The sequence below is a fragment of the Armigeres subalbatus genome, chromosome 2 (genome assembly GCF_024139115.2).
Source record: "Armigeres subalbatus isolate Guangzhou_Male chromosome 2, GZ_Asu_2, whole genome shotgun sequence".
In the NCBI taxonomy this organism is placed as follows: domain Eukaryota; kingdom Metazoa; phylum Arthropoda; class Insecta; order Diptera; family Culicidae; genus Armigeres; species Armigeres subalbatus.
The window spans coordinates 268,066,986-268,082,872 of NC_085140.1; the positions used below are offsets into that span (position 1 = coordinate 268,066,986).

The window sequence follows — 15,887 nt, forward strand, 5'->3', positions numbered from 1 at the left end:
TCCTGCGTACTCCGGACAGGAAGCATTATTCAGATAACACATGTGTAAAGTGGAAGTTAATCTGGCCATGTCTCCTATTGATCCAATTTGACACAATCGGTATAAGCCTATTAGTCTAGCGACCCTTGACAGTGAAGTATCAGTTCCCAAGTTTTTGGATGAGGAGAGAAAACTTTCAGAATTACAAAATCAAAATCTGATAAAATTTGATTTGATTTCGACGACCTATCTCAACGTTTTTGCTGAACCCCTGTACATGAATTACCTATATCCATGAAGCGCAAGTTTTTGCGAAGCTGCGTAGTTTTATTTTTAGCAAAGGTGGATGAGTGAGTTAGTCTAACGTATATTTTTCCCTTTCCACATCGACAACAACGAGAAAGCCATCGTGTAGCTAACAAAGTGCTTCTAACAGCAGATCATTGAACGGCTCCAATTGAATCGTGGTCCATTCTTCTTTATTCTTCAACAAACATGCTTCCAAAGCAAGAAAAAGCTTTGAGTGCCACAGATATTGAAAATGTATGAACGTATAATGTGAAATGTTTATTCCGATTCATCCCAATACCAGCCAGCGTACATCATACTTTGTACTTCCCACTTCTGATGTTTGATTCATGAAGCAAATAGTTACTACCTCGCAACACAATAAGACGGGAAAAACAATTTAAAATACGATGTGATTATATTGAATTTGCTTTATTTTTGCTATCATGGAATTACAAGTTCCTTTCTCATGCAGGATTCCTGTACCAAAAGACCGGTAGCTCACAACATCGTTATGTATTTTGCGTATCTGCTGGGCTATAAGTGATTGCAATTCTAAACTGAACTTTAATATCGATCAAGTTTCAATTTCACCAAACATTTTTATTTGTATTCTCCACTATCCAGTTGATGTACGCCGCCACTTTGGTGAACACTGTTGGTCCAAAATTCATGTCCGTTGATGCCGGGTAGGATGCAATTCCAAACTGTATAAAACGAGGTCCCCCAAGGTAATCAACATATCCAAGGGGAGCACCGTTGTTTCCTTTGTAGAAGCCGCCACTGGCCATGCAAAGTTGTCGGTAGTCCAATGTCGCATTTCTCTTCTGGCATTCGGAACGACTCTGCTCCGAAAGGGTGGAATTTTGATGATATCGACCATCGGAAAAGACAGACACGCTGTATTTTGGATGACGTGATTGCCGTAGTTTGGGTGTCACCGGGAGACACACTGGCTGGATATGATCTATGTTTGAAGTAAAGCATGGGTTACGGAAGGTTCGACATAATATTATCTGGGAATTTACCTTCGAATTGGACATCTCGAGTCAATCGAATCAATGCAATGTCGTTTTTCAAAGCTAATCTGTTGAATTCTTGGTGCACCAAGATTGACTTAATAAAATATTGCTGCACTGGTGGTTGACATCGATTATACGAGGTTTCACACTGATGCATCCCCAAGATGACACGGTACCTGTTTTAAAATGAATAAATTATTTGAATTAGGGGAACGAAGCAATTTTGCATGTAATTCCTTTTTTAGTAGGTAATAATAAAATAGTAGTAATATCGAAACGATACAGTTTGTTATGACCATTCTTTACTTCTGAGCATTTTGTGATTAATTTGAAACAGCCCAAGTAATCTATATACACAGGGGTCGCTTTTTACGTAAGTTCCTCAGAATGCGAGGAGAAAAAGAATCCTTTAATTCATGGGAGAAGATAACCTCATGGCTCGTGATGGAGAAATTCCCCAAAATTGTCAAAGAGAGGAATTATTCGGATTCAGTGTTGGTAAAAACATTCATAAAATTCAATCATTGAGCGCTCCCGTGCAAACTAATTCGTTTGCGAGTTTAAAGGAATGCATCACGTCTGAGTTTTTCATGCTAAAACGGATCATTTCACTTATTTCCCAAAAAATCATTTCGCTCCAAAAAGTGTTTAAAAACAATTTGGGGGAAATTTATTGTTTACACACGCAAGAGTATCCATTGTTCTATGTGTTAATTCACTGTTAATTTGCGAATGAGAACAAAAGAAAACTTGCGATGATTCAAATGGATGATCCAACTCATTCATGATTTTTTAGGTGCTGAGTTGGGTGCGTATCTACTCACGTTTGATTTGAATCGTTCATGAGTTTTGAGAGTTTCAGTTTTACTCAACACTGAATTCTAGAATATCGGAAGAGAGATTTTTCTAAATGGGTAGTGAGACGTCTCACTACTCACTTCGCGCTTCTCACTTTTCACAGGAAGAAGTGAGAAATGAGGAGTGAGAACTGAGACGTCTCACTTCTCATTCTTGATTTTTCACTTTTCACTGTGTCCTATTCGGCCAAATGGGGTTCGACCTAGTGGCATTCGGTCAAATGGCTTTCGACCAAATGACTCTTCCGCTTTGAATCATAGCCTAGATGCAGAAAAAGCTAATACAATAGTGTTATTATATAATTATTTGTTTTGGTTGTAATAAAATTACTCGCGTATAATGTTTCATTTTCACCCAGCAGAAATAATAGAAATAAACTGCAAATATTTTCTGATTATGTTTAGTGGAATGTTGTTACATGTTACCTGTCGATAAAATCAAAAGAATTTAACGCAATTCTGGATAGAAACAGTTTCCCCTTACTTCTGATAGGCAACTGTAGTTTTTCAAACAAATATATTAATATATATTAAAATTCAAAAATATCTCCCATTCTTGAGAATAGGACGAGATTACATGAAAAGATTATTCTCTAATCATCTCGGAGTATTGACTTGTTGAGTTCTACAAAGTTGTAGCGCAGCTCATTTCAATCAATTTTGAATTTCATCTTCTGAAGACTTTTGTGGCTTTTCAAAACGCGTGTTTTGCTATAAGAATATCGTCTGTATCTTCTTCCAATGTCGAGTTATATCAATTTATTTGAAAAAAACATGATTTTAGTAAAATTGGTAAAACTTGAGATAAAAAAAATAACATATCCCCAATTTTTTGACATAATAAAGAATACGAATTTCTCTTTCAAATGCCGTGTAAATATATTTTTTGGTCTGCCCTAACCGGAGATATCGACTTATGAAAAAAATGTAATTTTGACAGAAAAACGATTAAAACTTTAGATCGAAAAAAGATATTGAGCATATTTACCCATCGAAAGCTGCATTGTTTTGAGCTCTAAAAGTTACCTGAAGACGACTTTTTCGAGAAATCTAAAACAAAAAAAAAGTAGATCAAAAATACTGTTTTCTTGAGGTACACCCTAATCCAATTAGGTAAAATTGCTCTATATCAGCCAACTCAAGAGCTACAAAAAAAGTTTTTTTAGCAAAATTGATTGAAAAAGCTGCGCTACAACTTTGTAGAATATAACATGTCAATATTCCGAGGAATAAAAAAAAAATTCAATTTTTTTATAAGATGGGCCACCCTATTTTTTGGTAGCACCATAATGATGGCATTAATATTTCGAACAATTTTGTAGAACAACAGTTTTTTCTAAAAAAAAGTACAGTTTTGGCGTAAAATGCATCTTTCCGCGTAAATTTGTATCCTGGACCACAGTGGAATGGAAGCTGTATGTGCACTAAGATTACGAAGATGTAATGAGTTTTTAGAAGGCAATCTTTTAGGACATATTAGTATACTGAGAGATTTTCTTATTAATCCAATCGTAGTAATGAACGAAGACTGGTTGGAAAGGGCCTGAACCTAGATATACCATACACAGTGAGGCATTCCACGGGGGCATGTAAATCGATCCTGAGCGACCATTTCGAAAATATTTGAAACTCTGCACAGTTTTTCAATTTCATCTACACTGAAAACCAAAACTACCCAAAAGTGGGTTGTTTGCACTCAAAACCGTGGTTTGGGCCAATAACCCAAATTTGAGTAAAATGGCTTTTCTGGCACTAGGTAGTTTGCCTTTAATCCCATGTAAACAATTTACCCAAAGCTGAGTTTAATTTATCCAAAGCGGACCTTAATCAACCCAAAATAGAGAATATTGAATTTACTCAAATTTGGGTTATTGGGCTGAGCAACCTCGGTGAGGTGTTTGCATCTTGCTCTAGTTTTGATAGCAATCATGGGAAAGAAAGGGAAAACTACCCAAATTTGGGTAAATTTTTTCTGCTATATTCTCATAAGTGCGTATATTGAACTCAAAGTTTGGGTTGATTTATCTGTCCGTGTAAATCGTCATTTTTCGATATCAAATCTTCATATTGAGTCACGACTAACTTTTCAAAAGGGTGTATGTGAAAATGGTTCAAAAATATTTAAAAAGCTGCACAGCAAAAACGGAATGTTCGATTGTTATGATTTTTTCAGCAAAGTTAGACAACTAAATGGTGATTCTTAAGAAAATGTGCACAGTAAAAAAAAAATTTTTTTTGCCTTTAAAAATATTATTTTTGTCACAAAAACTCAAATATCTCAAAACCCTATCTTTTTTCGAACGTAATTTTTTTAGGGAAAACGGTCCATTATATTAGCTATCTACCATAAAAATTTGGTGATGGTAAACTAATAAACAAAAAAGTTATGACATTTCAAACATTTCACAATTTTCACATTTAGTAAAAAAAATTTTTTTCTGTGTAAGTTATTTCGAGAATTGCAGTTTGATGCAGATTTTATTGTTAAGGGACGTGATTTAAACAAGTTGTTTTCATGATATTTTGATTTAATTATTCATAGCATCTATAAGAAACTTAGACACGATCCAGTGTTGTGATCAAAAGTATTGATAGTGTCATAATTTTCATTGCACGTGACTGGCGAAAATTTTAATAGTGTTGAAACCTGTTGATAATAACGTTGATAGAAACATATCAGAAATGTTATTTTTAAGACAAAAGCTGCAAAATCAAAGATTTATATACACGTGTACGTCTATAGTTTACCTGCAAAAATATACCTCTTAGAGAATAGACTTTATGATCGGGAGGAAACAGGTATCTTCAACAACAACAAATGCATGATAGGTACATACCATGACAATGCTCACGAAAAAGCAAAAAATTACTACTCCTAAGGTTGTTAAAGATCTTATAGTAATTTTTTTCTTCAGTCAACAAATGACACCAAACTAGTCAGTAAAAACTTAAAAGTGATTTTGTTTATTGAAATATTACGAACAACATGAGTAGCCGCTTTCTCAACTGTTGTAGGCCGTTTGATGGAAAAAAGTGGTTACGAAATCTCACCGAAAGCACCATAGATAAACTGAAAGCGACTAGTTATGCTCCAATGTCCACATTGAATACAAATTTACGCATTTGCACGTCCTGCCGTCTAAACGTTGACAAAAGAGCAATCTGTATATCATCGGTTGAGCAGAGCGCAGGAAGTTCGAAAACGACAGCAACTGAGGAATTGCCAGATGTATCGACAACAACTGAGGAATTACCAGAAGTATTAAGTGCTGAGAGCCTTGCCACCGTACCATCAGCGAAATCTGTTTCAACAAATCAATCGGAAGATGAGTGTATCCAAAAGGTCAACATCGAACGCTTTAACCTTTTGTCTGTGCTCTGGGGTCAATATGACCCTAGGTCACTTTGAGTGGCTGCCATTTTTTTTAAAGTTTTTAACCGATTTTCCTAATTTTTGGTAGTTTGGTAAAAATCCCCGAGATCTGTCTCCTGAATGCAAATTCGCTTGAAAAATTTTGAAAATATGCACTACAGTGTACTTTTTTCAAAAAACTTACGTCGTCTGTGCTCTGGGGTTTAATTGACGCCAAATTGAAATTGCTACAACTTTTCTAATGTTTGGCAAATTTAGAATTTTTGGGGCTGTTTCGAAAGATAATTTAATCATCTTTCAGATCGATACCAGAGAGTGACTATAGGTGGGCGGGTACATCGCGGGGAGGGGTTTTAGTATAAAAGGGTACAAAAACAGTGATTTTTCATGCTTATTTTACTTATATCTGAAAATCCTACCCATCTTGGACTGCATCTTTTCAAAAAGGTTATGCAAGAAGGCGTCTGCTTTGACATGAGACTTTGATTAGTTTAGCGCTTGGTCGCCAGGTGGCGGTATATTTGAATTCATTATTTTAGACTACTCAAGTAACTCCGATGTATGGAATATTCCTCATTGTAAATATTCTTATCGCACAATTTCGAAATTTGTAAAGATGACGTCTGTAACAAAGTTCGTCTGGTGGAAATAGACTGTCATGTGACGGAATAAATAATAAGGAAATTTACAAATAGGCGGCGCTAGTGTACTTGCAATATTCTTGCATATATGAAATATTGCTTTAGCTTGAGATCCCTCATACCTACACCCAAGTTGTATTCGACAACATTGTTCAGGATGTCTAGCACTACAAAGCGGTGCTCAATATAATGAGCACTTCTTCCCATTTTTTAATTTGTGCGATAAGAATATTTACACTGAGGAGAATTCTATATATCGGAATATCTTGAGTAGTCTAAAATAATGAATTCAAATATACCAGAACCTGGCGGCCGAGTTCTAAACTTATCAACACCTCATGCCAAAGCACATGCCTTCCTGCGTAGCCTTTTTCAAAAAGTTGCAGTTCAAAATGGGTAGGATTTTCAGATATAAGTAAAATAATCATGAAAAATCACTGTTTTTGTACCCTTGTTCACTAAAACCCCTCCCCGCGATGTACCCGCCCACCTATAGTCAATCTTTGGTAACGACCTGAAAGATGATTAATTTATCTTTCGAAACAGCCCAAAAAATCAAAAATTGGCCAAACATTAAAAAAGTTATAGCAATTTCAATTTGGGGTCAATTTGACCCCAGAGCACAGACAACGTAAGTTTTTTTGAGCACAGACAGAAGGTTAACGAGGGCATAGCTGGGATAAAAGTGACTCCGATTAAATGGAGTAAGATGGACTACGTTTATTACCCGGAGAAAAAATACCGTGAAATAAACGAAGCTGTACGAAGAAACCTCTTCAAATTAGGACCTGATGATGTGGAAAATACAGACTACGATGAGGTAATTATAAATATGAAGGAAAGGTTCTCGAATGCAGCCACGACAAGGAAAGAAAAATTATTGATTTTGTCGATGCTGCCAAGTTCGTGGTCTATTCAGGATGCCATTGATGAGTTCAAAACCAATAGAAATACAGTAAAAGAGGCAAAACAATTGAAGAATAACTGTCTTTCAACCAAAAATACTAGGTCTAGTACTGCATTAACAGATGAGACAAAAGAAATAGTAGTTCAATGTTTTGAAGATGATGAAGTAAGTCGAGCTATGCCTGGTCAAAAAGATTATGTATCAGTAAAAAAAGATGGAAAGCGTCAAGCAATCCAAAAACGATTAATGATGACGACTTTGAAAGAAGCGTACACACGCTTCAAGGAAATTCACGATAATATTAAAATAGGTTTTTCCTCATTTGCAAGCCTTCGGCCAAGGCAATGTAAGCTTCTATCCAATTCAGGAACACATAATGTGTGTGTGTGCACAACCCATGAGAATATTAATCTTATTTTACATAGTTTGAAAAGAATCAATTTAACAAAGGATACTAAAATGTTAACTGGTAGTCTTTTGTGTGAAAATACAACATCAAACTGCTATTTACGATCTTGTTCGGATTGTCCAGATTCTTCATCATTGGAAAATACTTTATTCGCTGAGTTTGAAGAAAAATATATTGATCAGTTATCATTTGAGCAATGGGTGACCACGGATAGGTGTGACATAGAAACTATTGTAAAACCTGTAGATGAGTTTGTGTCATATTTTTGCTTGAAATTAGAAAGTTTAATCCCTCACGATTTCATTAAAACAGAACAATCCAGCTTTTTAAAAATACGAAAAATACATTACAAAATGGTGAATTTTTAGTCATTTGTGATTTTCTGAAAATTACAGCTTTGTATTGCAAGATGAAGTGCAGTCCCATCACTGGAACGTACAACAAGCTACAATTCATCCATTCCTTATTTATTTTAATGGAAGTACGCAAATTGAACACTTAAGTTTTATTATAATTTCCGAAGATTTAAGACACGATTCAGTATCCGTAAACTTGTTCATTGAAAAAATGATTAACTTTTTACGCGTTGATAAGCATAAAGAAGTCAAAAAGATATATTTCATGTCTGATGGAGCAGCGTCGCAGTACAAAAATCGTAAGAATTTTTCGAGCCTATGTCAATTTAAATCAATGTACGGAATTGATGCAGAATGGCATTTTTTGCTACATCACATGGCAAAGGTCCTTGTGATGCTATTGGAGGAACAATAAAGCGCATGGCCACAAGAGCAAGTTTAGCCAAAGAACGTGAGCATCCAATTAAAACTGCGAAAGAACTTTTGATTGGGTAAATCGTAGAAAAGAAAAGATTTAACCAAATTATCATTTTGTTTTACTACTACTGAAGAGTACGAAATAAAGGCTTCAGAGCTCAGCGAGCAATTTAATAACGCGAAAACGATCCAAGGAACCCAAAAATTTCACTGTTTCATTCCATTGTCGGAAAATAAAATTAAAGCAAAACTATACTCAAACTGTGCTGATAGTAATTCAAAAGTGTTCGATATTTTTAAAAATTTGAATAAAAATAAATAAAAAATAAGTATTAATAAACTGTTTTCATGATATCATAACCCATACCAAAATTCAAACCCAAAACTCTTAGAGTTTCTATAACAACATTGTGTAACTGCCACATTTAATTTAATACTTAGGATAATATTAATTTTTATTTATTTATACATATAATATTTATACATATAATATACATAATATCGATGAATACATAAATATGGAATATCATAAAAACAACTTGTTTAACGCACGCAAGGCCCTTAACAATAAAATAAGCATCAAACTGCGATTCTTGAAAAAAAATACACGGAAATTTTTTTTTGTTTACTATATGTGAAAATTGTGAAATGTTTGAAATGTCATAACTTTTTTGTTTATTAGTTTACCATCACCAAATTTTTATGGTAGATAGCTAATATAATGGACCGTTTTCCCTAAAAAAAATACGTTCGAAAAAAGATAGGGTTTTGAGATATTTGAGTTTTTGTGACAAAAATTATATTTTTAAAGGCAAAAAAATTTTTTTTTTTACTGTGCACATTTTCTTAAGAATCACCATTTAGTTGTCTAACTTTGCTGAAAAAATCATAACAATCGAACATTCCGTTTTTGCTGTGCAGCTTTTTAAATATTTTTGAACCATTTTCACATACACCCTTTTGAAAAGTTAGTCGTGACTCAATATGAAGATTTGATATCGAAAAATGACGATTTAGATGAAATTGAAAAACTGTGCAAAGTTTCAACTCAATAGAAAATCATGAATTAAAAATTTTCTTAAATTTTGATGCTGTTGCTTGGAATCGCTCAGTAGTAAAAAACAGACCGCCAAACATTCCACCAGGATCTATTATGTTCCTCACAGATGGTTAAAAAAATGAATGACATTACTGGGGTAGAAATCACAGGCCCAGGACTTGACTTATCTTTTTTTTCTTCCTAAGCAATGGGACACACAAAGGAACTTGCCGACGCGGTGCCTACGCCTGACCCAGCCTTGACGAGGACCCCTTTCCGTCCTCGGGTTTGGAACCCGCCCGGTTGACCGACGCCGCAAAAGCGACGATACCATGTTATTCTTCGCGCGGCCACTTGTTCGATAAAAGGATCGAGTTCGACCACAGAGCATGACCACCGGTATGACCCATGAAGCTCCGAGACGATTTGGGCAATATCCGATAACGGCGTTCCAGCCAACTTCATCTTTACACATCCTCCGAACTAGGTTGTCCGGGGTAGTGTCCAGACCACATGTGGCAAGCATGTGGTCACGCATTGCGCGAAAACGTGAGCACACGAACAACACGTGTTCCGCCGTTTCCTCAAAACCTGCGCACACCAAACACTCGGGCGAGGCCGAGCAAGCCAGCTGCGTTACCTGCACTGTGATTTTGCAGCACGCTTAAACTCCGGACACATCGAACCCCCCATGGGGTGCTTGCTGTTCACAGCTTTGCTGGAACAAATCAAACAATTGGGAGGGTTCGTTCAGCATTGTGCCTTATGTCCCTCCAATCCGCAGCGTCGGCAGAGATTGCTTCTGTCAGGACCTTTGCAGTCCCATTGCTTGTGCCCCGGTTCCAGGCACTTGAAGCAAACTTCGGGTTGTTCGTATATGCTCACAGGGCACACCGACCATCCCACCTTGACGCTCCCTAACTTGACTACCTTGGAGGCGTCTGCTGCAGATAGCCGAACCAATGCTACCTGCGTCCCTGCCGGACCTTTCCGTAGCCGAACGGCTGCGTTGGGCGTCTCTACTTCACACTGTCGCCGCAGTGCCGTGACGAGCTCTTCGACTTCGGTGATCTCGTCCAGGTCTTTAACCCTTAGATTCACCTACGTCGCGAGTGCCCTCATGATTGTAGGCAGCGCCCTTTTGCGAGACGCCCCGCTTCAGCTCGAGGATCATCTCGCACATCCGGGTACGTCTTATTCGACGTACGTCGGCGCCGAGTTCACCGAGCTTGATGTCACTTCTCATCACCTTCAAGACGTTCGAGTACTTAGCCTCGTCCACCGTGATGACTAGGACATCGCCCCTGGAGCGATTGGCGCCTACCCTAGACTTCTTGCTACCCTCATTCGTCGATTCGACCTTGCCCGATTCCGCGAATCCTTGGGCCTCAGTCTGGGTAGACCTTGACTCCACGGATTTCACGGGTTTACACTTGGCCGTCCCGACCGTCCTCTCCAGCTTGGCGTCCAGCATCGACTTTCGAAGTATTTGCAAGCTCCTCTTGAGGTCCTTACTGATATTATGCTTCGATAACGCAAAGTCGATGATGGCGTCCAGCTGTTCCGTCGCCACCTCGAAGGCCAAAAGTCCATCGCGTTTGTGGTTCATCGCCTCCACAAGCCATGGGCCGTCAATAACCGCTACGTTTTTTTAGCCGAGATGAAGGTTAAGTGACCCACGCTGGCGCTGCGCACTGAGCTGCCGACTATTGCCTCTGGCCTCCTAGGCGGAGACCTGAACAACCCACCTCTTGCGAAGGGGTTGTCGTCTACACTACTACCACTAATTGAAGAATAGACTTGGTTTTCCATTTTGGTCCCACGAGTTGGTCGGGAAAAGAGGTCCACCACGCCAGAGCCCAGCATGACGCGGTAAGGGACAATTACTGTGGAGGGTGCCCAGGTAGGTACCCCACAGGCTTCGTTAAAGGCCTAGCTTATTATTTTACCCCCCTGGCCATGCATCCCCTCGGCACGGGTCGCTTGACGCCTTGGGATTAGGGGTTAGGGACGATGGTCCCGGTCTAACTCACAGTGGCCATGGGGAGGGGTCGTCAAGCCCTTGGACAAAGTCCCTGCTGCCCCGACTAGATGGACTTGACTTATCTATACCAATGGGAAAGTAGATTACTGTTTTCTTTGCAGAAATATTGGACATCTTGGAGCGCACATTCGTATGCTTGCAAATAAATACAAACAATCCCAGATTTGTATATTCTCAGACAGTCAGGCGGCTCCAAATGCATTAAAATCATGTAAATGCCAGTCTAATTTAGTTTGGGAAGGTATAAAATTGCCATTTCGAACCAGGTATATTTGTACTGGGGGCCAGGCCATTGTGGCATTGAAGGAAATGTAAAAGCGGATACTCGCAACACAAAGTTCAAGTGTCCAGTTCATAGGACTCGAACCTTTTTGCAGAGTTTCTAAATGTGTTATACAAATGGAGATTAATAAATGGGAGGATGCCACGATACAGGTACGTCAGGTATTGCAGAAATGCCGCGAATACAACGTATCCACACATCATCTATTTATCGACTTCAAAGCGGCATATGATACAATCGATCGGGACCAGCTATGGCAGCTAATGCACGAAAACGGATTTCCGGATAAACTGATACGGTTGATCAAGGCGACGATGGATCGGGTGATGTGCGTAGTTCGAGTTTCAGGGGCATTCTCGAGTCCCTTCGAAACGCGTAGAGGGTTACGGCAAGGTGATGGTCTTTCGTGTCTGCTATTCAACATCGCTTTGGAGGGAGTAATACGAAGGGCAGGGATTGACACGAGTGGTACGATTTTTACGAAGTCCGTCCAGTTATTTGGTTTCGCCGACGACATTGATATCATGGCACGTAACTTTGAGAGGATGGAGGAAGCCTACATCAGACTGAAAAGCGAGCTAAACGGATTGGACTAGTCATCAACACGTCGAAGACGAAGTACATGATAGGAAGAGGCTCAAGAGAGGTCAATGTGAGCCACCCACCACGAGTTTCTATCGGTGGTGACGAAATCGAGGTGGTTGAAGAATTCGTGTACTTGGGCTCACTGGTGACCGCCGAAAACGATACCAGCAGAGAAATTCGAAGACGCATAGTGGCTGGAAATCGTACGTACTTTGGACTCCGCAAGACGCTCCGATCGAATAGAGATCGCCGCCGTACGAAACTGACTATCTACAAAACGCTTATAAGACCGGTAGTTCTCTACGGACACGAGACCTGGACGATGCTCGTGGAGGACCAACGCGCACTGGGAGTTTTCGAAAGGAAAGTGATGCGTACCATCTATGGTGTGGTGCAGATGGCGGAAGGTACGTGGAGGAGGCGAATGAACCACGAGTTGCATCAGCTGTTGGGAGAACCACCCATCGTTCACACCGCGAAAATCGGAAGACTGCGGTGGACCGGGCACGTAGCCAGAATGTCGGACAGTAATCCGGTGAAAATGGTTCTCGACAACGATCCGACGGGAACAAGAAGGCGAGGTGCACAGCGGGCAAGGTGGATCGATCAGGTGGAGGACGACTTGCGGACCCTCCGCAGACTACGTGGTTGGCGAAGTGCAGCCATGGACCGAGCTGAATGGAGAAATTTTTTTATGTGCAGCACAGGCCACTCCGGCCTTAGTCTGATGATAAAAAAAAATGCCACGATACAGTCGAGGTGGATTACTTCAGAGGCCTTAAGACAATCTAAACAGTCCATCACTCCGAACAAGAAAATTTCAAATAAATTGCTAAATCTGAAAAAAAAAAAGTTCTATGAAAATAGTTATTGATCTGGTCACAGGTCATAGTCCGGTCAGATATCATGTGAAAAAGATAAACAGGAGTCAAACTAATATATGTCGCTTTTTGACTGTGAGATTGAGACCACTCAACATCTGTTTACTGTTGCGTGATTGTTCAGCACTATTCGTGAGAAGAAAGAAGTACTTTGAGAAGAGCATATGAAGTTTTACCGATATCTGGACAGCAAACCCCAATATGGTAGTAATGTTTAACGAAACGGTAATACCAGATTGGGGTACTTCGCATCAGCAGACAATAATGGCGGTAGGCCCACATGGCAACTCGCTGATCTGAGTAGATCCAACACTAATAAGGGGTATACCTCAATGGTTGCAGTGGTTAAAATCCAAACAAAAAAAGATGGCCGATTTGTGGCTTTGTGTCCTTTATCAGTTCCTGAAAATTTCTATAAGAATTTCAGGTATGTCCTGTAAGAATTATCACTTCTTTTTTTTGTGTTACCATCCTATCCCTTTTTAAGGATTACCGTATCGCAGCTTCGTGTGTATTAAGCACATCCACAGTAACGTTGCTAAGCCGATTCACAATTTTTGTATTCATATGTCATAAAAAACTAACACAATAATGCTCCGTAATATGAATTGAATCACTTTCAATTCCACCTACCAATCACTTGGAGCATGACCTTGTTTTGTAACCGCCAGGCTAATGTAGGCACAATTCAGGATTTCTGCTAGTATTTTGAAAGAAAATCGTTTAGGAACCTTAGGTGAATCTTCTCTTGGTATTCCTGGAAGAATTCTTCAATTAATTAATAAAAGATTCTTGAAGAAGTTCCTAGTGGATTTCTGAAACGTTTTGTAAAAATTGCCGAAAAACTTTGAGAAAAAACCTCTCCATAATTTCCGAACGAATTATTTAAAAATCTGAAATTTTAAAAAGAATTCTTTAGAAGTTTTAAAATATTTTTTTTCAAATCTATGTAGAATTTTATTGGATTTTCCGGAAAGCCTCATTCCGAACACGGTCACCTCGAAGAAATGTCGCTTAACTTTCCAAAAGGTCCTAAGTAACATTTTTTTCATGAATTAATTTGAATACAGCAATCAATAGCTTTCATGTTGTTCTGTTGATTGCGCTATTCAAATTAATTCATGAAAAAAATGGTATTTAGGTCCTTTTGAAAAGTTAAGCGAAAAATATTAATTGAAGCAAACAACAAAAGTTTGTACGAGAAAGGTTCTCGCCACATTGCAGTGCAGAAATTAACAGCTAACTTTATGTAAATTATGCCTACCGCTTTCAGTACATGAGAAATGTAAACATTCAAAAAAGGGTATTGCTGCTATATATAAACTATTCTTCACTCACGGCTTATACAGAGCGCATGTAGCAGACGTCAAGACATATCGGCTGTTGATGAGCGAACCCGAACAAAATGTGTCGGTCTCGTTACGCTTTTCCACCACCTGAGCAATCCATGGCCATTGGAAAAAAGTGGTGTTGTCGGCCAGGCGTTCACGTTTAGTAACACCGCAGTACTTGGGAAAGTATGAAACAAAGTTGCCTACAAATTAAAAAAAAATAATTATTGCAATCAATTGTCGCCCCAAAGTCCTTCTCTTGCTTGTTGTTCCAGCAGTTCCCGATCAAACTAACCTTCACGTCGATCATCTCCGCGAGTGGCATCTTCATCAGTATGATGTTCATAGTGCGTGATTTCCTTAATCCAGTGCAAATAGCTAAAAACTTTCATAAAAGCACCATATCCATGCGGGTTGCACCGATTACTGTTAGGCTCGTATTGGGAAAACGAAACTATCCCTCCGATAAACCAAGCATTACCTTGTTGGAAAAATAAGCCACCTCCACTATCGCCATTGCACACCGCTGTTCCATTCGTATACCCGGCGCAAAATACGTCCTCCGTTAAAGTGTGTCCGAAAAATAGCCGATCACTTTCCAAGCATCGGATGGCGCTGACCACAGGCATGAGCACGTTTTTCAACCTGTAAGTGGCTTCATCGTTCTCCGATAGTCCCCATCCAATGGCCAGACCGTACTCTCCCGTTAAGTCGAGTTTCTCAATCAAACAAGCCGGCTGTATGTACTCATTGAATTCAACCACCGTACTCAGTTCGAGTAGTGCTATGTCACAGGTCAACCGATGATGTGTTGGGTTCTCTGGGACATGAATTCTCTGAATCGAGTGCTGCTGCTCCTTGGAATGCCATTCCGACAGATCGTAGGCTCCCATTCTGACGAATATCAATTTGACCGAAATCGGAAGCTTCTTCTTCTGGACACAATGGGCCGCAGTTAAGACAAACGATTCGGTGATCAGTGTTCCTCCGCAAACGTATTTGTTCGAATAATAGATCCTATGGTAGATAGCGACATGCCAAGGCCATTCGCCAGGAGTAGTATCCTTGCCCCGTATGATAAGATCCGTTTGGTTGATTTTTGGTATTCCACAGAGCAGTGAATCCTGTTGAGGGGCACCACTTGCGCATTGTATGATGATGTTCGCGAGAAAAGAGAGAAGTGCAGTACGAGTGCAATAGAAATGATATACGCTCATGACGTTGGTTTAAATGGGAATTACCCTGACCTGAACGCGATTAGATGTTGACTAAGACTGAGAATATGCTAATCAATTTCTTTCAATATAATGTAAAGTGTAGTAGAAGGTGCCTTTGGTTGAGTGGTAAAGTGTCTACTTCTAATCGCAGTGAAACTGGGTTAGCTGGGTTCCCAGGATTCGAGACGAAAATGAAATGGTCGTTCAACCTAACACATTCTCTGCATGATTTATATTTCTTTCACTACTTTACGGAAT

General features: G+C 39.2%; 1 protein-coding gene across 1 annotated transcript; it reads right to left on the reverse strand.

Annotated features, from left to right (window-relative positions):
- Window positions 1-702: 702 nt before the first annotated feature.
- Window positions 703-15,662, reverse strand: LOC134216322 (ovochymase-2-like). The gene is made up of 4 exons (XM_062695236.1): window positions 14,708-15,662; window positions 14,420-14,615; window positions 1,296-1,465; window positions 703-1,234 (listed from the first exon to the last, which is right to left on the reverse strand). The coding sequence occupies exons 1-4, from the start codon at window positions 15,627-15,629 to the stop codon at window positions 858-860; spliced, it is 1,665 nt and encodes a 554-aa protein (XP_062551220.1). The 5' UTR covers window positions 15,630-15,662; the 3' UTR covers window positions 703-857.
- Between the last annotated feature and the right edge of the window lie 225 nt (window positions 15,663-15,887).